At 37.7% G+C, this 27829-nt stretch overlaps 1 protein-coding gene across 1 annotated transcript in view; it reads right to left on the bottom strand.

Annotated features, from left to right (window-relative positions):
• The window catches only part of CCDC192 (coiled-coil domain containing 192), a gene marked incomplete at its 3' end in the record, with an annotated part of 211477 nt that overhangs the window by 158999 nt on the left and 24649 nt on the right, over positions 1–27829 (bottom strand). Inside the window, exon 3 of the mRNA XM_079143783.1 lies at positions 25771–25878. Within this exon, the coding sequence (XP_078999909.1) occupies positions 25771–25878 (108 nt within the window). The remainder of the gene's footprint in view (positions 1–25770; positions 25879–27829) is intronic.

The following is a 27829-nucleotide window of genomic DNA, read 5'->3' as shown; positions in this document are numbered from 1 at the left end:
AAAAGATAGAGAGTTTGGAAAAAAAAAAAGAAAGAAAGAAAGAAAACCAAACAAATACTTTAGATGAAAGAAATGATAAACCAAATTAAAAACTCAATAGACAGCATCACCAACAGAATAGACCTTGTGGAAGACAGAATCTCAGACAATGAAGACACAATATTTAATCTTGAAAATAAAGTTGAACAAAATGAGAAGATGTTAAGAAGTCATGAATGGAACCTCCAAGAATTATAGGATATCATGAAAACCAAATTTAAGAATTATTGGAATTGAGGAAGGCACAGAGATAAAAACCAAAGGCATGAACAACCTGTTCAACGAAATAATATCAGAAAATTTCCCAAACCTGAAAAATGAAATGGAAAATCAAATACAAGATGCTTACAGAACACCAGGTGCACAAAACTACAACAGATCCACACCAACACACATTATAATGAAAATACCTCACATACAAAATAAAGATAGGATTTTAAAGGCTGCGAGAGAAAAGCGTCAGATTACATATAAGGGGAAACCAATACGGATATCAGCAGATTTCTCAGCCCAAAATCTAAAAGCAAGATGGCCTGAAACAATATATTTCAAGCTCTGAAAGAACATGGATGCCAATCAAGAATCCTATATCCAGCAAAACTAACCTTCAGATTTGACAATGAAATAAAATCTTTCCATGATAAACAAAAGTTAAACCAACTTACAAATAGAAAACCTACCCTACAGAACATTCTCAGCAAAATATCTCATGAGGAGGAAGGGAAAAGCAACAATACAAGTCAGCAAAGGGAGGAACTACCTTAAAGGAAAAGTCAATCAAAGGACAAGTAAAAAAAAACAAAAATAAGCCAAAATTACCAGGAATACAAATCATATTTCAATAATAACCCTGAATGTCAATGGCCTAAATTCAATAATCAAAAGACACAGACTAGCAGATTGGATTGAAAAGAAAGACCCAACAATATGCTGCCTTCAAGAGACTCATCTCATAGAAAAAGGCATCCGCAGACTAAAGGTGAAAGGATGGGGAAAAACATTCCATGCACATGGACCCAGTAAAAAAGCAGGGGTCTCCATCCTCATATCAGATAAAGTGGACTTCAAACCAAAGTAATTCAGAAGGGATAAAGAAGGACATTTCATACTGCTTATGGGAAGCATAAAACAGCAAGATATAACAATTTTAAATATTTATGCCCCAAACAATGGAGCATCTATGTATATCAAACAAACCCTTCTCAATTTTAAGAATCAAATAGACCAAAACGCATTAATAGTGAGGGACTTTAACATACCACTCTCACCACTGGATAGATCCTCCAAACAAAAACTGAACAAAGAAACTATAGAACTAAATAATACAATCAATGATATAAACTTAATGGATATTTACAGAGTATTTCATCCATCATCAAGTGAATATACTTTCTTCTAGCAGCTCATGGATCTTTCTCCAAAATAGACCATATGCTATGCCACAAAAAAGCCATTAGTAAATACAAAAAAATAGAGATCCTACCCTGTATCCTATCAAACCATAATGGAATGCAATTAGAAATGAATGATAAAATAACAAACGAAAACTACTCATACACCTGGAGACTAAATAATATGCTATTGAATGATGCAATGATAACAGAAGATATCAGGGAAGAAATAAAAAAAAAATTCTTAGAGGTAAATGAAAACAAAGACACAACATATCAAAATCTCTGGGACACTATGAAAGCAGAACTAAGAGGAAAGTTCATTGCACTGAGCTCATACATTAAAAAAATTAAAAGTCAACAAATAAGTGACCTAACATTACATCTCAAAGCCCTAGAAAAAGAAGAACAGATCAACACCAAAAATAGTAGAAGACAAGAAATAATTAAAATCAGGGCTGAAATCAATGAAATTGAAACAAGAGAAACAATTCAAAAATTTGACAAAACAAAATGTTGGTTCTTTGAAAAAGTAAACAAAATTGATAAACCCCTAGTCACACTAACAAAGAGAAGGAGAGAGGAAACTCAAATTACTAGAATTTGTGATGAAAAAGGAAAGATCATGAGAGACACCATTGAAATACATAACATAATTAGAAGCTACTTTGAAAATCTATACTCCAACAAAATAGAAAATATCAAAGACATTGACAAATTTTTAGAGACATATGATCCTCCCAAACTGAATCAGGAAGACGTACACAATCTAAACAGATCAATTTCAAGCAGCAAAATAGAAGAAGCCATCAAAAGTTTACCAACAAAGAAAAGCCCAGGACCAGATGGATTCTCATCAAATTCTACAAGACCTTTAAAGAAGAACTGATACCAATACTACTCAAAGTATTTCAGGAAATAGAAAAGGAGGGAACCTTTCAAATTCATTCTATATTGAGGCTAGTATCACTCTGATATCAAAGCCAGACAAAGACATGTCAAGGAAAGAAAACTTTAGACCAATATCCCTGATGAACATAGATGCAAAAATCCTTAACAAAATACTGGCAAATCACATACAAAAATATATTAAAAAGATAGTGCACCATGATCAAGTGGGGTTTATCCCAGGGATGCAAGGTTGGTTCAACATCTGGAAATCAATAAGTGTATTTCACTACATCAATAGACTTAAAGTTAAGAATCACATGATTACTTCAATAGATGCTGAGAAAGCATTTGATAAAATACAGCACCCCTTCATGCTTAAAACACTAGAAAAAATAGGAATAGTAGGAACATACCTCAACATTGTAAAGACTATTTATGTTAAGCCCACAGCCAACATCATTCTTAATGGAGAAAAACTGAAAGCATTCCCTCTAAAAACTGGAACAAGACAGGGGATGCCTTCTTTCACCTCTTCTATTCAACATCGTCCTTGAAACACTTGCCAGAGCAATTATATTGAAGAAATTAAAGGGATATAAATTGGAAAAGAAGAACTAAAGCTGTCACTATTTGCTGATGACATGATCCTATATTTAGAAGATCCAAAAAACTCCACTAGAAAACTTCTAGAACTAATAAATGAATTCAGCAAAGGAGCAGATATAAAATCAATATGCATAAATCTAATGCATTTCTATTCATAAGTGATGAATCCTCTGAAAGAGAAATTAGGAAAACCACTCCATTCACAGTAGCATCAAAAAATATAAAATACTTGGGAATTAATTTTCAAAAGAGGTGAAAGACCTCTACAATGAAAACATTAAAGAAAGAAATTGAAGAAAACCTTCAAAGATGGAAATATCTCCCATGTTCTTGGATAGGCAATATTAACATTGTCAAAATGGCCATTCTACCAAAGGCGCTATACAGATTCAATGCAATTTCAATTAAAATCCCAATGACATTCCTCATAGAAATAGAGAAAGCAATCATGAACTTCATCTGGAAGAATAAGAGACCTTGAACAGCCAAAACAATCTTGAATAGAAAAAGTGAAACATGAGGTATCACAATACCAGACATTAAACTATACCACAGAGCAATAGTAACAAAAAAAAGCATGGTATTGGCACCAAAATAGACAGGCAGACCAATGGTACAGAATAGAAGACACAAGGAAAAAAACACATAAATACAGTCACCTCATACTAGATAAAGGAGCCAAAAACATACAATGGAGAAAAGATAGCCTCTTCAACAAATGGTGCTGGAAAAACTGGAAATCCATATGCAGTAAAATGAAATTAAACCTCTATCTCTCACCCTGCACAAAACTCAACTCAAAATGGTTCAAAGACATAGGAATTAGACCAGAGACCCTGCACCTACTAGAAGACAAAGTAGGCCCGAATCTTCATCATGTTGGCTTAGAATCAGACTTTCTCAACAAGACTCCCAAAGCACAAGAAATCAAAGCAAGAATCAATAAATGGGATGGACTCAAACTAAAAAGCTTTTTCTCAGCAAAAGATACAATCAAGAATGTGAAGAGAGAGCCTACAGTGTGGGAGAAAATCTTTTCCACACACATTTCAGATAGAGTACTTATCCCCAAAATTTATAAAGAACTTACAAAACTTTACACCAAAAACACAAAGAACCCAATCAATAAATGGGCCAAGGAACTGGACAGACACTTTACAGAAAAAGACACACAGGCAATTAATAAATATATGAAAAAGTGTTCAACATCTCTAGTAATTAGAGAAATGCAAATTAAAACAACTCTAAGATTTCATCCTACTCCAATTAGAATGGCTTTTATCAAGAACACAAGCAATAATAGATGTTTGCATGGATGTGGGGGAAAAGGCACACTTTTACATTGCTGGTGGAGTTGCACATTGGTGCAGCCACTCTGGAAAGCAGTGTGGAGAATCCTCAGAAAACTTGGAATGGACCCACCTTTTGACCCAGTTATCCCACTCCTCTGTTTATACCCAAAGGACCTAAAATCAGCAAACTACAGTAACACAGCCACATCAATGTTTATAGCAGCTCAGTTCACAATAGCTAATTGTGGAACCAACCTAGATGCCCTTCAACAGATGAATGGATAAAGAAACTGTGGTATATATACACAATGGAATACTATTCAGTCATAAAGAAGAATAATATTATGGCATTTGCAAATAAATGGATGGAATTGGAGAATATCATGCTAAGTGAAATAAGCCAAGCCCAAAAAACCAAAGGCTGAATGTTTTCCCTGATAAGTGGAGAATGATGTATAATTGGGGTTGGGGTGTGGGGAATAAGAGAAGAATAGGGGAACTTTAGAATATGTAGAAGGAAATGAGAGGGAGGGTGTATGAAAAATGGCGGAATGAGACAGACATCATTGCCCTATGTACTTGTATGATTACATGAATGGTATGAATCTACATCATGTAGAACCATAGAAACAAAATGATGTACCCCATTTGTGTACAATGAATCAAAATGCAGTCTGTAAAAAGTTAAAAGCAAAATAAAATAATAATAATAATAAAGAATCAAAGAAGAAAAGTTTATAAAATATGTAGAAAACAAATAGCAAAGTCACAGAAACACATCTTTTATTATGAGTAAATATTTATTTATTTGATTATTTAGGTCTTGGGGATCAAACCCAGGACCTTATGCATGATAACAATTTTAGTGATACTATACTTGTAAATGGATTAGACCCACCAATTAAAAGACAGAGACTAAAGGTAAAAAAAAAAACATTGATCAAACTATACATTGCTTACAACAGACTCGCTTGAGACTCAAAGGTACAAATAGTTTGAAAGTAAAAGAGAAAAGATACTATATGAAAATAGCAGCCAAGAGAAATTAGTGGCTATACTGAAATCAGACAAAATGAACATTATATGAAAAAAATTTTTTAGACAAAGATTATTGTTTATGAATAAAAATATCATCACATCAAGAAGTTAAGAAATTAAAAAGGAATCAAATGACAGGGTCTCAAAATATATAAAGCAACCACTGATAAAATTTAAGGGAAAAATAGTTCAGCAAGAGTAGTTGGAGACTTTAATACCTCCCTTTTAACAATGAATACAATATCTAAACAGAAAATAAACAAGGAAATGTACTTCAACCACACCATTAACCAATTAACCCTAATGGACATAATATACAGAACAAAACAGCAGGGTATACATTCTTCTAAAGAATGCCTGAAACATTATCCAAGATAGATTATATATTTGTTCACAAAGTAATTCTCAATAAATTTAGTTTGCATATAAAAGGGATGCTTAAAAGGGGTAGTATCTTCAGGATCAGTAAGATTGAGGATATCAAGTCATCAGAAATCAAGGGAGAAAAGAGGGATAATGGACACAGGCAGCAATAAGCAACTCAAAAAGGAAAACTTCTTTAAAAATTCATTCATAATAGCATCACAATGGCCAGAAAAAACACACAAAAAGATGTTCGCCATCATTGGTCATTAAATAAATACTAATTAAACCATAATGAGATTCCACTTCACACCTACTATGATGGCTATAACTTTAAAAATAGAAATTAAAAAGTGTTGGTGAGGCTACAAATAGCAATCCTTATATTACTGCTGATAGGAGTGTACAATGGTGCAGCCACTGTGGAAAAAATAATGTTGGCTCATTAAAAAGTTAAATTTGGAGCTACCATATGATCTGAGAATTCCACTCCTAGATATATACCAAAGAGAAATGAAAGCACATATCCAGAGAAATCTGTATACAAATATCAATAGCAGGGTTATTCATAATAGCTAAAAGGCAAAAAATGAATGTCCATCAACAGATGGATAAACAAAGTTCATTATATAGGATAGAATATTACTCAAACATAAAAAAGAATGAATTACTGATACTTGTTAAAATTTGAATGAACCTCAAAAACACATCAAGTGAAAGAAATCACATAAAAGGACATATGTTATGATTCCTTTTGCGTGAAATATTCAGAATAGGAAAATCTGCAGAAGAAGAGAGCAGATTAGTGATTATCTGAGAATTGAAGGAAAAGAACATGAAGAATACTTAATAGGTAAAAGTATTTGGGATTGTTGAAAAAATGTTGGAATTTGAGAGTATTTGGTGGTTGTACAAAATTGAGAATGCATGTCACTGGGGTATAAGTTTTAAAATAGCTAATTGAATTATTGTGACTTTCATCTCCATTAAAAAATAAAGATTAAATAAAATGATTCTCAAGGCAGCCTTCAGGTACAGAAAATTGTTAGCAGTACATCTACTGAGTGAGTGTTCTTAGGGGGAAAAAATCACAGAAATGGATTGACTGGTTTCATCTTAAATTCATGTATGTAAATCTCAAACAAGTACTTAATTCTGCCCTGAAATCTAAATACCATTATCTTTTTCTCCTAGTAAGATGACTTTCCTCCTCTCTGAGATGACCATTTCTCCTGACTCCTCCTCAATATTATTTCATACTTCTTCCTCGTTAAAATTCTACCCCCAACCCATATCCCAAATAAGGAACTCATGAATAATTCACATTATTATACATAATAATGTATAAAGGAATGTATACATCCCTTGATATAGCAGGTACCTGTTCCCAGTAGGTGCTTCTCTGTTTACTCCTTGCTAACAGAAACCCAATTTGCACTTGCCACAGTCATGCCTTGAAAGGAGCCTGGCTTTTTCTAGCCCTAGTGCTTGAATCATGATTGAACTGACATGCCTTGTTCATCTCATCCCCAGGTCAAGAGATTGCTTTAGGAATGGACACACAGTGCAGGAGAGACTCCTGAGGCTCATGAAGGATTTGCCAGATTTTTAAAAAGACACCAAGGAGGAAGCATATGTCTTTTCATCAAATGGTATCTGCACTGCATGTACTGCTTAAAATTGTTGCAGATCTTACATGTATGACCCAGCTGACATATTGAGGATGATAGAGCAAAGGATGGATTGCACTTGTGTTCTAGGTGATATTGTTGAACCACTGAATTAACCGACTCTGAATCTTCCCTCTGTTGGCATCAGATCTGTTATTTTGCTCCCTTTCCCACACCATTTTACAACCTAGGTTGCCAGCCCTCAAACTTCCAAGTCAAGTCATTGGTCCATTGCTATTAGCCCATGAAATTCCACCACTTAAGAATAACTCCCCTCCATTCTCTCTCTCTATCCCTCTCCTCTCTCTCTCTCTCTCTCTCTCCCTCTCTCTCTCTCTCTCTCTCTCTCTCTCTTTCTCTCTCTCTCTCTCTCATTCTCTCTCTCTCTTATTCTGTGGGCAGACACTCTACCTGTCCACTTAATAAAACCTCTTGCGTAAGTTCCCGCCTCCGAAGTGGTTTCTGGGTGCTTTCACCCTCCTGTAGGTTTATTATTTTGTGAGATGACAGATGACCCTATTACATTTATTTAATTGATTTTCTGTTGCTTGAAGAGAAAGTATCCCTACTGAACAAATGAAGAAGATATTCTGATTATCAATGGCCCGTCCTTTCATTAGGCTTTGAACCCCTCATCTCTTCCTCTGAACAAAACCTTTGCTTCAGTAACTTCTGCACCCCACCACCATCTGATCTGTGTGTTCTATATCCACTCCCTCTGGCCAGGAATACTGTGATACACAGTCACAGGGTTGTTACAAGATTGGCATCAGGAAGAGTTCTCCAGATAAGGCAGATAGAAAAATGAGCCATTTGCAGCATATCTTGTGTATGTTCAAAACAATTATACCCTTATGTGTGCGTGGTGTGGGAGTTGTGTGTGTGTGTGTGTAAGGAGAGAGGATTGATAGATATATGGATGGATGGATGGATGGATAGATAGATAGATAGATATTCCTATGGAAAGAGAGCAGCCAGCAGCCTCAATTATATTTCTCTTTCTATCTGACTTCTTCCCTTCACTCCACTGAAACTGATTTTGTCAAGGTTACTTTTGATTTTCATTTCAGCAAAGGCAATGGACAATTTTCTGACCATCTTATTCAAACAAGTGAAATAGTATGCATTTGAGCATTCTGTGTCTCTTAAAACACTTCTCTTTCTGGTTTCAGGACAAAATTTTTTTTTATTTCCTCCTAATTCTCAGTTTCCTTGACTGGAGTTTCCTCTTCTTCTATCTTCCTAATACTGAAATCTGAGGGTTCAGCTCTGGTTCCTCCTCTCTGCTTTACGTACAAGGCCATATAGTGGTCTCATTAGGTCCCCTGTTTTAAAAACTAGCAATGTGTAGTGACTCTCAAGTTTTTATGGACAACTCCTCAGGTTTTATATATACACACACACACACACACACACACACACACACATATATATATGTGAGATATACAGGAGATAGAACATATATAGGAGATATACATATATATATGATATAGGATACACATCTCTCTATAGGATATATATATATGTAAGTATGTATACACACACACACATATAACCTATATCTCCTACATATATAAAACTCTGAAGGATATTTATATATGTTGTTATACATAACAAGCTACTTAATATTGTCACTTTAATGCATACCACACATCTCAGAATTAATGTGTTCAAAACTCATACCTTATTCCTTTCCCAGATTTCCTTTTCTCAAATGGCACTACCCATTCAAATGTTTAAGCCACAAAACTTAATACTTTCTTTCCCTGATCATTCACAGAGTAAAATTATGAAAACCATCCCATAATGTAACATGCCTTTTCATAGTCACTTGTCTCCTCTCATTATCTGTGCTTTTAGATTTTCTGTTCCACGACCTACACACATATATATGCAGCAAGTAATACTGTAGAATAGATTTCCAATGTTGCTAAAAACACACACACACACACACACACACAAAAATAGTGTTGCCAAACCTTGCAGAGCTCATGCTACAGAAAAAAAGTTCTTTACTTCAAAAAAGAAAAGCTTCCCTTGTGCTAAATGCTTTGCAAGCTGACTTGAACTAGTACTACAAATTATAAAACTCCCTGGCAATAAATAACAGAGGCAAACATTTTAAAAATTACCTACGCTACCTGTGGAATGGACAGGAACCTCTAGGTCTGAAGATGCATTTAGCTCATGACACTGGTTTGGTCTCATTTCAATTTTACAGTTAAAACAAACAACAAATTCCTCATCCTATCCCTATCCTCATCCTAGACAAAGCAGACTTTTACATTTGTTAATATTTCTGCTTAAAACAGGTTATTTCCAGTTACTTCTATGTTCATGTACATCTTAAAATAGGTCTCAAATAGGCCTCCAAAGGCCCATAATTCAGAAGCATCGTTACCCTGAATTAGGCTGCTAAGGCTTCTATAAAAGAATACCACACACTGGGTGGTGTAAACAACAGGAATTCATTGTCTCACAGGTCTGGAGGCTACGAGGGAGGTCAAGGTGTCAACCCTCCCGAGGGTTGTGAGGAAACTGTTCAGGACCTCTCCCCTGGCTTCCGGTGGTTTGCAGTAGTCTTGGGCATTCCTTGACTTGTTGAGGCAACTCTTGGTCTCTGCTTTTATCCTCACAGGGGGTTCTCTCTGTGCCCAAATTCTCACCCCTTACATGGATGTCAGTTATCTTGGATTAGGAGCCCACCTACTCTGGCGTGGCCTCAACTGAACTAATATGTCTAAAATGACCCTATTTCCAAAGACATGTTCTCAGTTACTGGAAGTTAGAACATCAACAATAAATTTTATCAGGATACAATTAAACCCATAACATCTCCAAATTATTTTGAAGAAAAACCCTGAATAATAAAGAAACATGTAAGCTCTGAGTGAAAATAGAAATATTTACCCAAAGGTCAGTCAATAATTGAAATATGAAGTAAGAAGTCAAGGCCAGAGATTCCTAAGATTCCTTTAATCTCCAAAGTTCCCTCAGTAGATAAGAGTACTAGAGAGAAATTAAGAGACATGGGAAAAGGTGAAGCAATTCATCACTGTCTTGGAGGTAAAGGCCAATGCTTGGATATAAAAGTCCAAAAAGCTATCATGTCAGGTTCTGAGAAATTAAAGTCAACTTGATATTGGACACAAAGTAATTATAAAGAAGCAAAACTACTGTTGCCAGGTACAATGGGGATTGCTCTCAAAATATACCCTTGAGTGTACAAGAAATACCACATTTTACATTTTCTGTAAATCCTATTTATTTCAACTTAAAGTCCCTATCGCTAGGCATTCTTGAGGATACCCCATCCTGAGGTCACTCGTCCATCTCGAAGACTTGTATATCCTCAGGGTGCTCTTGTGTCCCACTGGTCCTCCCTCAGAACCCTTTGTCCCCAGGCATAGATCCTGCAGGTGTGCTTACTGTGCGGCTTCATTGCTGGGACCTAGGGACCCATTCCTAGAACATAACCAGTCACGCTGGGCTCGGCACACTTGCAGAGCAATTTCATGGGACAGGAACAGGCTTCCCCTGCTGGTGAGATGCACAGAGTGGGCTCCCCACTCACCAGCTTGGGACAAATACTTTTAGCTTTCTGTGAGTTTCTCTCAATCATCTCCCTTTTCTGCAAAGTCCCTTTAAATATATTTGATGAGTTTAGGTTTTTTGAAAACAAAAATTAGGAAACTTCTGAAAAAAATCCTCTGGAATTAGGAAATACAGAGTCCCCTGCTCCCTTCCAATGAGGAAGGCAACTGATTCCAAATGATTTTTAACAGGCAGTGATTGTTCCCATTAGAACAGAATTAAAATTCCACTTATTGCTTCTTTACAGTGTGTGCATGGCAGCGGGGTAGCAAAGAAAACACAAAACATCCAAGACAAGCTCAGAGGGATCAAATATGGGGAAGGGGTGTGGGAAGGAGACCGCACACTCCAAACCTCAGGATGGTGCACTCGTCGTATTACAAAGGGAAGCCATTCAGAGGAACTTTTTGAGGCTAACCAAAGGGGTGAAACTAAAGAGTTTGTACTTTTCTTTTTAAATATAGAACAAAAGCACAAACAGAAACTAAGGGAACTTGAAGCAAGAAGTAGACATCCCAACTTGGATGAGGTAGAACAAAGACAGCATGGGATCCACAGAACTCCCAGGAACTGAAGTAAAAATTCAGACTAGATCAATACTCTCCATTAGTCAGACAAGTGAGTTTTTTGTTGTTGTTGCTATTATTAACCAATTTTTTAGAGAGAAAGAAATGAAAATTGACTTTATAAATCACTGTAATCCTCTCTGGAGTTTTTACCATGTGCATTTGCATATTGCACTCTGAGTAATCAGATGTTTTCAACAAATGCCTCTCTGGTGTTCACCAGGTTAAGGAACCCTCCCCAGAGGTGTTTTTCCTTGACTAAGTAGATGGAAACCCATCCACTGAAACCAAGACTGGAAGCCATATCAGGCACAGCCAGAGATCAGCCTCTGCCTTCACCTCCCTTATGCATTTCTGAGGGAGACATAATTCTGCCCCATATGCTGTGAATTTAGAATATCATGCTAAATGAAATAAGCCAAACTGAGAAACTCAAAGGACAGAAACCCTCATATGCAGAAGCTAGAACAAAATAAAGGAAAAAGGAGGAGGGAAGGATAGGATAACATAAAGAACCAATCAAATATAAATTAATAGGTGTGTGAAAGGAAGTCAAATAGAGTAGAGGAAGGAGAATGAGAGAGGGAAGGGAGGATGGAAGGAAAAGAGGGGGATCATGAATTGAAATCGATTTCCACCCAACTACTATGCATAACTATAAAGTGCTATTAAAAATAAATAAAAATAAAATATCCTCCTTCAAAAAAATGATACCATCAGAGATCAGAAATGCAATAGCAACACAGGGCATATGTCAGTGGGCTGAGGTTGTGAAATGGGCTTAAGAAGATGAAGACAGGACATAGGGAGGAAAGTTCAATGAGAAGGAAGGACAAAACAGCCTCTGGTCACAAGTACCCGGGGGAGGGGCCGAGGATGACAGAAGAGGCTCTCAGCATGGGCAACTTCCTTTCATGCACAGTCGTGTGGGTATGAATTAGGAGCATTTTTATTTCACTGATTACCTTCCACTCACTGAGGGACGCTTTCTGCTCAATGATATAGTGTCCAAATGTCCAGGTTTCCCAGCAACTGTGGGGGTTCCCCTCCTTAAGGGTTCTGTTTAGCACCCATTATTTAGTTTTATTAACCAAGCATTTTAAATTACTGCTCATTTATGTGATGGTGGTTTCCATCATGGTTCATGTTCCCAAATAGCTTGGTCCTTAAAGCATGTGCTACAGAGTCACTGGATCAAAAGCTTGTAGACTTTTCATTTTCAGGACATCTTTATATTAATTGTTGAGGACCTTAAAGAGCTTTCATTCATGATGTTATTTACTATATTAGAAATTGAAACTTAGAAATTTAAAAAGTACTCCTATTAATCCACTTAAAAACAATAAACTCGTATGTTAACATAAAAGCAAATTTTAATTAGAAACCACTCCTTTCTAAAACAAAACAAAAAGAAAATTAGAAGAGTGCTCTTGTTTTACATTTGCATATTACATTAAGGTCTGGCTCAGTAAAGAGGAGCTGGATTCTCATATCTGTTTCTGTATCAAAGTGTCATGTAGAATCTGAAGAACATGAGTCTGAGACCAGAATGCATTTTAAAAATGTGAATAAGCACTCTACTGTCATGTATATCTAAAAAGAACAAATAATAAAAAATGTCAATAACTTGTGGATATTGTTGTTTAAAGTTTTAACTTTAATGCTCACAGCCTCCAGGGGTCCCAAGACCTGTTTTGCAAACCTCTGCCCTGAACAGCAGTCACTAATCGTACACTTAAATAACACTGAGAGAATTGCGTTTGTCTAACTCTGAATTTAAACTTCAAACTGCTCCCATGGCTAATAAATGAGATCTTTATTCACACAACACGGGGTCATCCAAATTTTTCTCTCTGAAGTTCCCAGAACTGAAAAATGGCTAGAAAAATACTCATTTTGAGAAATGAGTTTAAGGATCTGTGGAGAGCAGACTATGTGCTCTCTGAGTTATTCCACGAACAGCAGTTTTCAGGCTGTGCCCAAACCTGAGTTACTCCATTTTTGTAAAGCATGTGTTTGCCATAAACCACTCCATTTTGAGTTTAAGTACTGAGATGGAATGATTACACACCTTGTTTATACAAGTAAGCAATCACCACATGCCTGGTACAACTTTAAGGCATAAACTGATAAATTAATTGTGCTAATAAGAAAAATCACCCATGAACTTATCAAATTAATCATAAGTATACCAATGCATGGGTGCATCAAACTCATATGGGAAAAACCAGCTCCACGAGCTTATTGAACACATCAAACACCAAATGATGCAGTTCCCTCACTCAAGAACCACAAGAGGAGGAGCACTATGAGAGTGGACATGGCAGCACGCTGGCCCCATCACCCGGTCACTTATCAGAAGCCTTGCCCAGGAAGATTGCTATAGCCATGAACCTCCAAATCTCTATTCCTGGGCTTTAGCAGACTGCAGTTTCTCCTGCTCATGACAACCGTGCACGTCACTCCAAGATGACATCTCAAGCTGACACTCCAAACTGCCACCATCAGAACCTTGGTCTAGAATAAGCTGCTGAACTTTGACAGCTCTGCACCCCCAGTGAATTCTTTGGCTGGTTCCTAACTTTATCTGACCACCTACAGTGACCCTGCATTATCTCTGCCCTCCTCTTTGCTCTCAGTTTAGCCTCCTAAACCCCTGTGGCTGCCTTAACCCTTTCCTAGCCTTTCTGTAACCTGCATAGACATGTGAACCTGTATGTATGAAGTTTGATGAGTGTTACAGATATCAGAAATTAAGATTGGCATGAAAGAACCTGTGATTGCCTGGTTTATAACTACCAGGTGACCCACACGTACTCAGTGAACTACTACTGATGGAAGTGTTGTAGTCTGTGAATTTATTGTTATTCAATAAATTTTGACATTGTGGAAAGACACAAATGTTTGGTCTATGTTAATGACATACCATTCTCACAACAGGATCTGTGTAATAGCAAAGGATTACAGGATTCAGAAGACCTAAATGAAGAAATCTAAATGATAAAACTTCAATGGAGATTCCAAAACTAAGTGGTAAATTGAGCCTAAGTGGAGTCTCCCTTAGGAAATGAATCATCTTTAACATCCAGTGACTCAAATAATAGATAGCTGGGATGATCACAGATCACATAGTCCCTTGAAACTTAAGATCAATCTCTAATCCTACTTTCCCTGCAGCCCTTACACTTAATCACCAAATCCAGCTCTTATGTATTTCTTATCTCTGTCCTCTTCTACCTCTGATTTAGGTCCTTCCCTTTCTGAACCAAATTTTTGCAAGAGCCCACACATTGATATGTCTGGCTCTGATCTCTCAAATCTGTTCTCAGTATCCTGAGAGTTTTCTCTCTTGCATACAAATCTGCATATGTTTCCTTTAAACCCTTCCATAGCTCCTCATTGCCAACAGGTCAACTCCAAGTGTGACAATGGAAAGGACATGGGCTTTGACATTGGAGAGACAAGTGGATGAACTCTAACTTGATTTGGAACCACAGGGGCATTGGTATCTGAACTTCCACCTTGAGGTGTATGGTGTACTAGGAGATGCACACAATTTCAATTGGTGGAGAATGGGAGATGGGATAGTTCATGAGGGCACCTAGCAAGGATATCTCAGCCTAACTTGAAGGAAGAAGAAAAGGAAGAAAAGCATTTTGGGAACAGTGTTGTCTAACTAAAGATCTTGGGAGTGTTTTGCTTTTTTTTTTTTTTTTTTTTTTGGATAATGAGAAAGGGGGTGAGAGGAGGGGTAGAGCAGAGCAGAGAAATTCTAGGCAGAAGCAGAGGGAAAACTATGTTATTTAAAATTTGACTCCAAGGAACAATGCCTTTGTTTATTTCTTAATAGAAAGAAGTAGCATATTCAAGGACTGAAAATGATGTGAGACAGTGCTTGGTATAAGACAGAGCTAGAGAAATAAATAAAATAGGTGGTCAGATAAAAAGGGCATTGTAAGAGCACAGATTTGAGTTGGACAATAAAAGGGGCTAAGTTAAAATTTTAAGCTGTGAAAAAACATGGAATATGTACTACATAATTTTCACCCTGACTACTGCTGAGGAGTCATAATTAGGGTCAAGTTAGAATCAGTTTCTGGGGATGGTGGCCTGGATAAGGGTGATGATAGTGAAGACAGAAAACAAAAACCAAAAATCAATGAACTTGAGAACTTTTGGGGAGGCACCCTTCATCTTTGTACTCAGCAACTGATGGGATATGGAGAAAGGAAGGGCAAAGAATCAAAGCAGCACTGATTTCTGATTTTAACCATAAGGTAGCTCATGACCTCTTACTGGCCTAGCAGATATGAGAGAAGAAAGAGGTTTGGGACAGAAAGCTGATGAGTTGAATTTGGGGGTAGATCTTGAGGTGACTGTGAGAACCCAGGTGAAACTGCTCAGGGGGCAGTTAGATCATCAGGTCGAGGGACAGGAGGAAGACCTGGACTAACAAGGAAGACTTGGTCATCTTCAGCAGGTCATGTGCCCTAAAGCCAGTGTGCAGAGAAGGAGCAGGCAAATATGTAAGTCCACAGGGGAATTTTCATCATTTGCAAAATGGCAAATATGATTTTCAAGAACTGGAGGAGAATTAATGAGTTAAATATATGGGACTAGCAGGAGGCCTAGCTCACAAAAAGGCTCAATAAATATTTACAGAAAGAATAAATGAATAATTAAATGAGAGCCTATACCTAACTGCTGTAGTTTGGATATGGCCTGTTTGTGTGCTGGAAGTTTGCTCCCCAGTGTTGCAGTGTTGAGGTGGGAAAACCTTCGAGAGGTAGAGCCCAGCAGAATGTACTTAGGTCATGGGGACTCTCCTCATGCCCCTCTCATAAATGGAGTAATATTGCCTCACAGGAGTGAATTAGGTTGTTGAGTGGATAGTTCTCTCCTGAATGGCTTACCAAGGGAGTTGAGAAACTCCCTTGAATATCTATTCTGCACATGCTACCCATCAATCACCTATACACTCTTGCTTTTGTGGTGCCACCTACCATGAGGCCCTCACCATGGCCAAGCAGATTCTGGTACCACGCTCTTGAACCTCCAAAACTGTGAGCTAAAGAAACTACTTTTCTTTATGAAGTATCTACCCTCAGGTATTTTGTTATAGCAACACGAAATGGGCAAAGATAGTACTTCCTATTTTACTTTTAAACACTAAGAAAAGTGAAAGTGAGTTCACCATCTCAGAGAAAACCTGAAATGCAGGTTGAGCCCATACAGAGACATCTGCTCATATCAGCAGAGCGATGACTCTTAGGGAACAAGGCCTTTTGCTTTTTCTTATATTGGAAAATCACATTAATTAGCACCCGGTCAGCTATTTAAACTGACCTCTGTTTGATCTTGACATTTACAAGCAAAAGGAAGTCTTTAGTTATGTAACAGGCCAGCAGTCCACACATCCAGCCTGTGACAACTGTAATAACAGAAGCTGATTTGTCATTGTGCCTAACTCTGAATCAACACATCATTTCAGCAGCTTGTATTTTTTCCCTTGCATTCTCCAATTTATGCCCAACAAACCAGTAACGGGGAAGATTAACATCTGCTTAGATAGGAAGTTGTTGGATTTTTTAATTAAAACTCCTGCTATAAAATCAACTGGAACTCTAACAAAATTGTTTCACGAAGTTCCTGATAACTAAGTTTCATTGTGACAAGGAAATCCATTCCAGGTCAAACAGACCGCTTGTGATTTTATGGCATTAAAGTAGACTTCAAAATAGATGAGAAAACAAAAACTCATTCACAAAACCTCATGATTTCAGATTGGCATATCAAGCATAATTTCTGAGCATTTGCAGAAATGAATACTCCTACCAAGGGCACATTACTTACTTCAAACGAACTTGGCATCAAGGGATCCACTGTTGCATTGGAACAATAAAGAGGAACCAGAACATTTTTGGGCAATCTCAGAATGCATCAAATCATTTTTTGCTACTCCATACACATTTCCAATATCTAAACATTTATTCCTTCTATTTCTAGACTTAAAAGATAGATCCCCCACTAAAATGTCCTAAAAGAAAAATAATGAGAGTTTATCCCCATTATTTGAAATGATTAATAATTTCTTGGTTACCAAACAATATATAGGCTTTGTTGTTGTTGTTGTTTGTTGCAGGGTGTGAAAAGTCTTTTGTTTCTAGTTCAGTTTTATAATAACATACACAAATATGTCTGGAGAATAGAGGGTGACTATTAACCAAGTTGTCAAAACTCCCAGGAGAAAGTCAGCTGTCAGAATTCTCCCTTTTCTGTTGCTGTGATCTGTTTCCTTCTGCCCCAGCAGCTGCTACTTGGGCTCTATTTCTTTGCTTATAGCATTCTCTTGTTACTTTTTTTTTTTTTTTTTTTTTTTTTTTTGTGGCATTGGGGATTGAACCCAGGGCCTTGTGCATGCTAGGCAGGCACTCGACCAACTGAGCTGTGTATCCAGTCCTCTTGTTACCTTAAGTCCAAAGAAATTCTAAAGAGAAACATCTCAACTTCTTTAAAAGTCCCATCTTGAAGGAAAAGCCTGAGTCCCAAGAACCTGGAGCTAACTTAGGGCAACAGATTAGCCTAGGATTTCATTGCTTACTTTGAGAAACAAAAGGAATAAACACACACATACACACACACACACACACACACACACACACACACACACACCGACAAGCACTATTTCCTCAAAGTCGAGATCCCAATGGTTATTCTCCATAACTAGACTTCCCCGTGGGATTTAAGAGCCAGCATTGTCCTCAATAAATTATTGTTAAAGGAATGAGCACTATTCAAAACAAAATAAAAACCTAAATAAAACCCCTAGCTAAATGTGGCTTGGTCTTGGCTATGAGCAGTCACTGGGGCCCCAAACTGGGTTCTTGTAATAAGCCAGAATGAGTCTTCAGGGTTGCTGCATGCAGGGGAGCCAGTCAGAATAGACACAAGTGTTTTTCAGAAGTCAACTCTCCTTTCTTTACCTTTTGATCATCCTTTAGGATTTCCTTTAGCTTTGTAGTTCATTCTGACAATATATACATATTTTCTTTCTTCAAATAAAGATTGCACATAATTGGACTTCACTTCTTACACTCCATATGACTCTGACAGGGAGGGATGTCCTAGAATTCAGTTCTTGGCACTGTCAACTGACAGGAGACTTAGTTTTCTGTCCTACTGAGATTTCCTCCACACAGGGTTCCCAGAACAATATTTTTTTTGGTCATACTTCCTACATCTTTTCTATATTCAAAGGGCATCCAGTTGCTAATGGATCTTTATAGGGCATTGTCATTGTGTCAGGCATTGGAGAACTGAGAAATCAAACGAAGAAGACCTTATTTCATTTGCCTCAGTTTGGGATGCTGAAACAAATACACCCTGTATTTTTTCCGTTCTGTATGTGGCACCGAAAAAACATAAACATCTTTTGAGGTACAAACCTGATGACTCAGGCTACCAACCAACAGTACCTGCCAAATGTCACACTAGACCAGTAGAATGGAATTAAGAGTTCAGGGATAAACCAAGGCATCTGACAAACTGACTTTTTTTTTTTTTTTTCTGTCAACGGTGTCAGGATAACGAATGAATTCTTTCATCAACAAGTGCTTCTGAGAATACTGCATATCTATATCCAAAACATCGAGTTTACCAGGAAAAAGCACTATATATTGTAACATGGTCACAGGATTGGATAAGATAAGAAAGGCAACCCTTTCTTGTATAAGGATAAGGGAGTCTTTTTGCAAATAAAAGGGTTCGGCGGTATTTAAGAATTGAGGTTTCCAGAAAACCCTTTGAAAGGGGCTACAATTGCCCATCCTGGTCTTGCCTTGCCTCTTCTTCCCCATGCTGCCTGAAATGTATCTAAGAAGCCTGTAGCTTCAGAGCCTTCTGGGACTTTGAGGATGGATGGAAGCTGTGAATGAAAAGAAGCAGAGCCCTGGTCTCCGAAGATTGTGAAGCCACCACTCCTATCCCGGGAAGCCTGTGTCCAAACTGACTCTATTAGAATGGAAATTTAATGCCTATCTCTTTAGGTCAATTTTATTTGGTTTGTCTGTTTTATGCACCCAAACCTTATGCTCACTGATTATCACTCCTTGCAGCTATAAGCACAAAACAAAGGTGACAAAGAGCCTCTGCCTAAAGGTCTGGGTTAGCTCTGGTGCTTAAACTAAAATCTTGCTAGAATTACAAATTCTTCACCCCCCTACCCCAGATCCTCTGTATCAGAAACCTGGGGCCGGAATTGGGGGGAGGCCCTGCCATCTACCTGACAAGGACTCTACATTCCAGTCTGGGAACCAAAGGAAATTCCCCTGTTCAGTTTTACAGTGTAGGAAACATCTTGAGTTTCTGTGGCCTATGACTACATAAAATTAAGAACTGGGTCTTTGAATTTTAAAAATACTTGGGCACTCATATCAGGTTCACCATTTACTGACTATATGACCTTGGGGAAAATGACAGTGTTTTTGTTTCTCTGTCTTCAACAGTAAATAATCCCTTCCATAGGGTTATTTTGTGGATCAAATAAAATACAGTGCCTAGAATACTGTAAGTGCTTAATAAATGTTAATTCCTCCAATCGCTGTCCACCATTTATAATGCATTACAGGGCTCCATTCCTAGGGACACATTCCTGTAGGATGTGAGCTAGACACCACCCCCACCCCATTCTCTTTCTATTTGGTCTCCCTTATTGCTTCTGTTATTATTTAAGTCAGGGGAGAAGATTAAGCAGGAAGATTCCAAGGGAAAAGAGCAAGGGAGAGAAATTTTCTTTGCATATTACATAAGTGATCATGTAAGTCACAGAGTGAGGACACAGGAATGCCCTGTCGCTAGTTTTATTTTGGGTCTTAGGAAATGTCTCATCAGGTAAAGGAAAAATTGTGTCCAGTTGGGACATAAGCTATTACTAAAAAGTAAGAAAAAAATGCTATATGTACTTTTTCCAAAAATTAGGAAATACAACTACCATTTCTTCTCCCCTGAAATTTCTCTATAATCTGAGAAATTTTAAAGGTTCAAAAAACCTTTCTTTATGAAATCCATAGAACTAAAACTATTTTTATGCCCCACCAAAACCACAAAGAGCCCCCTTGCTGTGACGTGTCTATGCCTCATTTCTACCTAGGAGAAACAACAGTTGGAGAAAAGAGTGTTTCCCACCTATTCCTTTCATGAAATCTCTTTCCCAGCTAGAGTTTATAGCACACTTAATATATATTAACTAATAGTTTGCTAGCTGTAGTACTCAAAAGACATCCCAAACTAATTCTATTTGTTGTTACTGGATTCAACTCCTCAGTGGGAGAATGATCACAGACCTCCACTCCAGCTTGTCAAAGAAAAACCTGACATGACCAGACACCAGTGCCTCTCATCCAACTCCCAGTCTGGGCAAAATCAGACAGAAATCCCAAGTGATGAAGCAGAAGGAAAAATCAAGGTCAAAGAATGAAGAGCTGGGAAATGGTAGAAGAGAAATCTGGGTGGTGGAAAAGTTCACCAAGTTAAGAGAAGGAAGACGGGCAGGGTTAGGGGCTGCTTCACCTAGTTGAGAGCCCAAGACTTGAGAGTTAGAGAACTGCAGTGGGATGATTTATACCATCTTGCCAATGTTCTAAGAGAACCAATGAGCAAAGCAATTTCTTAAACACCCATGTAAACACACACATACGTGCACAGAGCATGTGTTCATGACAGAGGCTTTCCTAGTTGGTTGAGAATATGATTAATTATCTTCAAAGCATGAAGAGAATCAAACAGTTTTGTTATGTAAGGGTCAAGATAAACTGATATTATTGAGAACCAACAGTATTTTTAGTCCTTTAGGGCAAATGTAACAAAATACTACATACCAAGTAGCTTATAAATAAACAACAGGAATTTATTTTCTTTCTTGCAGTTTCAGAAGGAGAGAAGTTCAAGATCAAGGAATCAACAGATTTGGTGTCTGGTGAGGGCCCACTTCCTGGCTTACAGATGGTGCCTTCCTGCTGTGTCCTCACATGGTGGGAGAGGCAAGGGCATTCCAGTGGGCCTCTTTATAAGCACGCTAAACGTAACCCACTAACCTCATTCAAGAGGGTTCTACCCTCATGATCTGAGAACCTCCCAAATACCTAGAATGCCGTCATATTGGAAGTTGGATCGCAGCACAGATTTGGGGTTGAAGCGAACGGTCAGGCCATGGTACCAACTAAGAGGCAGATACCTATCTCATCACAATCCTCACAGCAGTTCTATGAAACCAGCACGTTGACCCGCTTCTAGATAAGACAACTGTGGCTGCGGAGGTGAAGTAAATTGCCAAGGTCATAAAGCTAGCAAACAGGAGAGCAGAAACAACACCTGAACTCTCCGTGGTCTGATGCCTGAGGCTGGGAACAGAAGCCCCGAATGAACACCAGAGACCCCCTGGCCGACTTTGCTAACAGCAAGTGTAGGCGCAGGAACGCTTCCTAGGGGCATGTTTGGATTCTGGCTTTGTTGTGAAACTCCAGGTTTTCTTGACATTTTCTTAGAACCCATCTTAGTACAAAAGTCAGAGGCTCAACTTTCTTATATATGGTCACAAACAGTAACCCACTATATCTTTTTTCTTTGTCCTCTCAAATGCACTGCATGCATGCAGGAATGCTTTTGATGGATAGCTCCAGAAAACTTTTTTCTCTCACATTTTTAACTGTTTTCTTCCCTTTGTTATCCCCCCATCTTTTCCTTTATCTACTGACCAATTTCCAGGCATCTGGCTTTCATTCCACTGATCTAAACCTTCCGGAAATATAACCAAGTATTTTCTTATGCAAAACTTGGAGCTGTTTGGAGTTATCATCATAACCCAGGGTAAAAGTTGGAGTCTACTGACTCCTTCTCACCCCAGTCCTCTGAATTGTTAGTTTTTTCTCACAGTCTTGACTAGCCCAGATTTTAAATCTTAATTGCAAATTGTTCTGATCTTATATTTCTTGCATTTTGACAATTATGACATGACTGCAGAGAAATAAAGAATAATTGCTAAATAGAGTAAAGCCCCCAAAAGTTGTTTAATGTGTCATATCACCAGAGGAAAGAGCACAATCTCCTTATTTCTTCATTATTTCTATATAGTTTTTAAATTCCTTTTCATAGTAAGCTGTTATGGTTTGAACATGAGCTGTCCCCTAAAAGCTCTTGTGTAAGACAATGCAAGAAGGTTCAGAGAAGAAATGATTAGGTTGTGAGAGCCTTAACCAAATCAGTGAATTAATCACCTAAGGGATTAATTGAGTGGAAACTAAAGGCTGGTAGGGTGTGACTGGAGGAGGTGGGAATTGCGAGCGTGGCTTTTTGGTAGATATTTGTATCTGACAAGTACAGACCTCTATCTCTTTCTGCTTCCTGAGCATCACGTGAGCTGCTTCCTTCTGACACACTCTTCTGTCATGATGTCCTCACCTGGAGCCCTGAATAATGGAGTCTGCTGTCTATGATTGAGATCTCTGAAACTCTGTACCCTTAAATAAATCTTTCCTTCTCTACAATCGTTTTGGCCGGATCTTTTAGTCACAGCCATGAAAAAGCTGACTAAAACATAAGCCAAGAGAGACCTTGAATACTGAGGCCCAGGATCTAAAGGTGCTTAGTGTGGATGACTCCCAGCTGTCTCTACTTCCCATTCTGAGTTAATTCTAGTTCTTCTCTAATAGGCAAAGCCAGGAGGTAGGGATTTGGCCATCAATGAAATTTATCCTTTCCTCAAAGGCAAGATCTACTGGCTGACGATACTGTGAGCTTCCACCCCTTTGTTCCCACACAAACCTTTGTTCTTGTTATTTCTTCTGCTCTCCCACCCCTTCCAGCCCACCAAGCCAGCCCATCTGCCCAGCATTCAGTCTCACGACTAACAGTGAAAGCCAGCCAGCAGTCTCAACATCCTTGTAACAAATCTTAAATGACACTTAAAAAAGCCTCAACATATAAAGTAGGTAAAGTTATTCCTTTACACACACACACACACACACACACACACACACACACACACACACAGAGTAATCTTTGTCTTTAATGATAAAGACAGTCTCTCTTCTGCAATTGTTCAGTGGCACAGCCTGGTAGGAACACAGTGGCACCCAGTGGACAAATGTTTGATTGAGACAGATGTCCATTCTGAAAAATTCTGAAAAATTCTGAAGAACATCCTTGAGAAAGGTCACTTGCACCCCCTGTCCTTGTCCTTCTCTCACCCAATTTAAAAAATATATCAATTTAAATTTTAAAATAGGGCACATAGGGTTTGTTATTACAATTTTTATCTTTTTAAGGCTGAGACACTGGAGAGAGCAAAAAAAAAAAAAAAAAAAAAAAAAAAAAAAAAAAAAAAAATCTCAGGATGAAATCCTTTGAGAACAGTGTCTGGTTTAATTGACCTGTTTTGAAACAGCGAAATCTAATAAAATGTTCAACTTAATTAAAAATGTAATATTGAAAATGCTGTAATGTACTTTTACACATCATACTCTACTTTTCCTCAAACCATTGCCAAATTCCAATTAAATTTACTTGGCTATGCAAATCTGGCAACTTCAAGAACCATGCTTTAGGACATTAATATACATGGACCCTGCAACTTAATGTTATTGTGCAGTTCATCTTGGAATCATAAAAGCAACTCGTTTTACTCCCCATCTCCTCCAATGATTCTGTTGTCTGTGAGCTGCTTGGGCAGAGAAGTGATGTTTTACGTCTTTCTTCCCAAAACACCTAACCATCATCTCACTTATGGTAGAAACAAAGAAGCTGAGTGAAATCCAGTGTTATATATTTAATCTGCTAAACTGAAAAAATGAATACATCTAATTATTTGGTGTTACATTAAGAGATCATCCAGTGAAGAATCTTAAATATTAGGGGCTATTTGTATTTGATAAAAATATTTTTTAAAGAACAAAGTGAAAGTGTTCTTTTATAAGTGAATTGAATCTTATTTAAATGAGAAATCACAATAGCCATTCGACTATTAAAAAAACATATATCTTAGGTCAGGAATAATCTCTTTTAGTTACCTAAAATTCTTCCTTGTTTGCAGACTCTGAAATTCTTAGGTTATTTGGGAGGAGGGCGTTTTGAAGTGGTACCTCATATTCATCATTATTTTCTTTGTAATTCATAATTTTGTCACATTTTGAGGTTTCTTTTTATTTGTTTTAGAGGAAAACCCAAATCTCTTGGTTACGACTTGCATCACTTGCATTGAGTCAGTAAATAATCAACATAAAACAAAGTAAGGGATATACTTTTTTTTTATGTCAGAAAAAAATGGAGGGCATTTGTGTGTTGATACATAAACACTATATTACATATTAATTATACTTTTTTCTCATAATGCAAGTGCTTCTTCCAAGTTTCTGCAAAAAAAAAACTTTATGAAATTCTGATACAGTAAAATTTTACTATATAAATATAATACCTTTGTTACTTAAGAAAACCTCTCATAAAATATTTTTTTTCAAATTTCTAAAAGAGATTCTCATCTAAATGTCAATCCATGAGAAATTAATACATATTTCTAACAATTCATCTCTTCTGTCCTTGATCCTCACTGACTTGAAACTAAGAGTAAGCATTGGACCCTGTTCCTCAGGAGTGACCCATCTTCAGGAGGATTTGCTCCCTGGGGCCAAGACTCTCTGCTGGGCAAAAAGGCAACAACAACAGTAATAAATGTACTGTACTGCTTGCAAAGTGTAATCTTATTGGAACACAATCCAGTCCCTGGTCGGAACTCTTTTGATACCCAATCACTGTCTGTGAAGTCAAGGACTTGACATGAAGACCACCGCCTATGGAGTGTCCACATCACCTGCACAGGTCGGGCTCCACTTGTGACCTGGTTTGGCCTCTGTGAATTTCAAAAACTCAAGAGGAAAATCAATATTTGAAAAACTCTCTTCCAAGTAAACTGTCTTCAAATAATTCAAGAAAATTATTCTGTGTGACTTCCATAGGTTTTATTTCATCTTGGGTCTTATCTGTTTATAATGCAAATATGCCTTGCTTATTCAAGAAAACCACATGCTTAAGGAAGTCTTGCCCAACTCATGGCCTGTGGTGAATCAAAATCAAATAATAAATAAATGTGAAAAAAGTGTTAAAGACTGAAAAGTAAAAGGTCAAAGTAAGTACTGAATGAAATGCTGTGCATATGCTCATGTGGTGTACTTGTGGGGAGGTCAACCCGGCAGTGGTTACAATGTGTCAGATTTCCAATTGCTATACTGCACACTGAGGAACATATATTTCCAGTTCCCATGACAGGTATTACCTGTTCAGATAAACTTTTAGTCTTTTCTTCTGCTTCCTTTAGGCAAAGCTCCAAGTTCGCAAGTTGGGCCAAAGTAAACGCCATCTGTCCAGTGTCCAGCGACTCTTTCTTCAAAACAAAAATTGAGTATTACTTTTGACAGGAATAGTTCCTGAGCACACCTCAAACTGTTTTATGGATTAAGGAGAGGCTTAACAAACTCATGCAGATCCTCCTCTTAACAAAGTGTTAAAATGGCAAAACCTTATGCAAAACAATAGTCTTCTATATCAATTTACAGTCAAAAGGGGGAATAAAAGTTAAATAATGACAATGAACAGTTTCAGAAAGTTAGAATAAAATGACTTGTGATGGAATTTAGCTAATCCACAACTTTTGTTCTAACTTCAAGAGGTTAAGGTTAGAGTTTCACATTCAATGGGAGATGTCACAAAATGCCTATGTGTTTAACTTTCACCTGTCAGAGGCAAAGGATCATTGGAACTCAGAGAAGCCCTTGTTTCCTCTGATCTTCACCTTCTTTTCACAATTTATGAAAGCAAAGACACCACATTTTAGAATCATGTCATCCTTCCTCAGAGCATGACTCATACAACTCAAATCAGCAGATGTTTAAACCTTGCCTCTCAAAATTATTCCAAAGTTACTTTCACTGAGCTACAGGCTGAGGATGTAAAATTGGTATAGAAACAGTTACAGCCTCCATTGAGATGAGAGCACTTCTAAGTACTCTTGGCTGATGTGACAATATTTACAGAGCCATATGAAAACTTGGAAAACCTCATACGCATCAGCATTGTGACTTTCTCATAGCCTCTTTGGGTGTGTTCTCCTTCCTGGTGACTGCTCCTGCTTTGTAACCCTACAAAGAATGAACAGTTCTCCTACCTATTTTAAAGATCTCACTGTTGCTTTGTTTTTCCCTTTGGTTTATGACACCACCGATTTTACACATGTGTGCATTTCCTGGTGATACAATAGAGCCATCTGGTGGTACACGGAACCATCTATAAAAATAAAGCATTCATTTGGTTCCTTTAATTGTCATGTTGTATGCCGAATCTTGGGGCTCTGCCACTGTCCTGTGAAATAAATGGAACTCCATGGGATGAGGGGCTGAGATAGTTGCTAAGTCCAACAACCCACCCAGCTCCTAAGTCAAGCTCTGCCATCCAAGGCTGCATCATCACCCCAAAGGTTTGCCTTTATGGGATGAGCATCTTGGATAGAAATGGTGATACTAGGGATGAAGTGAACCATGATCTTCCTTGTCCCAGAATGATTCCAGTAAGCAAGTCTTAAAGTGAAGTTTTGTTTATTTATAGTTGGAAAGAAATATATGCCATAAAACATTTTATGCAGGAAGGGGAAATTGTCAAAAGATTAATCCACTTCAGAAGATTGGGACTGCCTGAGCTGGACTGCCATTTCCAGGGAGAATCTATTTGTCTCATGTTTAAGCTCAAGAGAAAACTTTTAAAATCAGTATGAACGAAACCTGGCAAGAAATTTCTAGGCCTATTTCTTCAAACACCCAAAATTTCCCCAGCCAAGAAAGACAACCATTTCCAGTAAAACAAAAGCATTGTAAATGCAAAGCCAAATGAAACAAGTTTAATAGAAGAGACTGTTGTTAAATAACATAGAACTTTTCATATAGGTAAATTTAGGAAATTGTCCTGTGTTATACACCTGAGCAAATTGTGAATACAGCCTGTCTTCTGCATCTTTACTGCAGTTGCAAGCTCTCCTTCCCAGCTCTAAGGCTATCCCTCCTCCCTGCTGTCTAGAGCTATCCTGCCCTGCTCTCTGACTTTCTTCTGGCTTCCCCACTCTCTTAAGAGAAAGATATTATACAAGGACAAGCCTCCTTTTCAATAGGAGGCAACCCCACTAAGCCAAGAAATAAAAATTAAGTCAAGAAGAACTTTAGGAATAAGAAAAACATGAAGTGAAATGTGTGGTTTCAAAATTCCTAAAATAGTTAGGTGTAGTTAGGCATGTGAAGAACATCTGTAATCCCAGTGATTTGGGAGGCTGAGGCAGGAGGATCACAAGT

This window comes from Sciurus vulgaris (genome assembly GCF_902686455.1).
Source record: "Sciurus vulgaris genome assembly, chromosome: 6".
In the NCBI taxonomy this organism is placed as follows: domain Eukaryota; kingdom Metazoa; phylum Chordata; class Mammalia; order Rodentia; family Sciuridae; genus Sciurus; species Sciurus vulgaris.
This window is presented reverse-complemented; position numbering and strand designations above follow the sequence as displayed.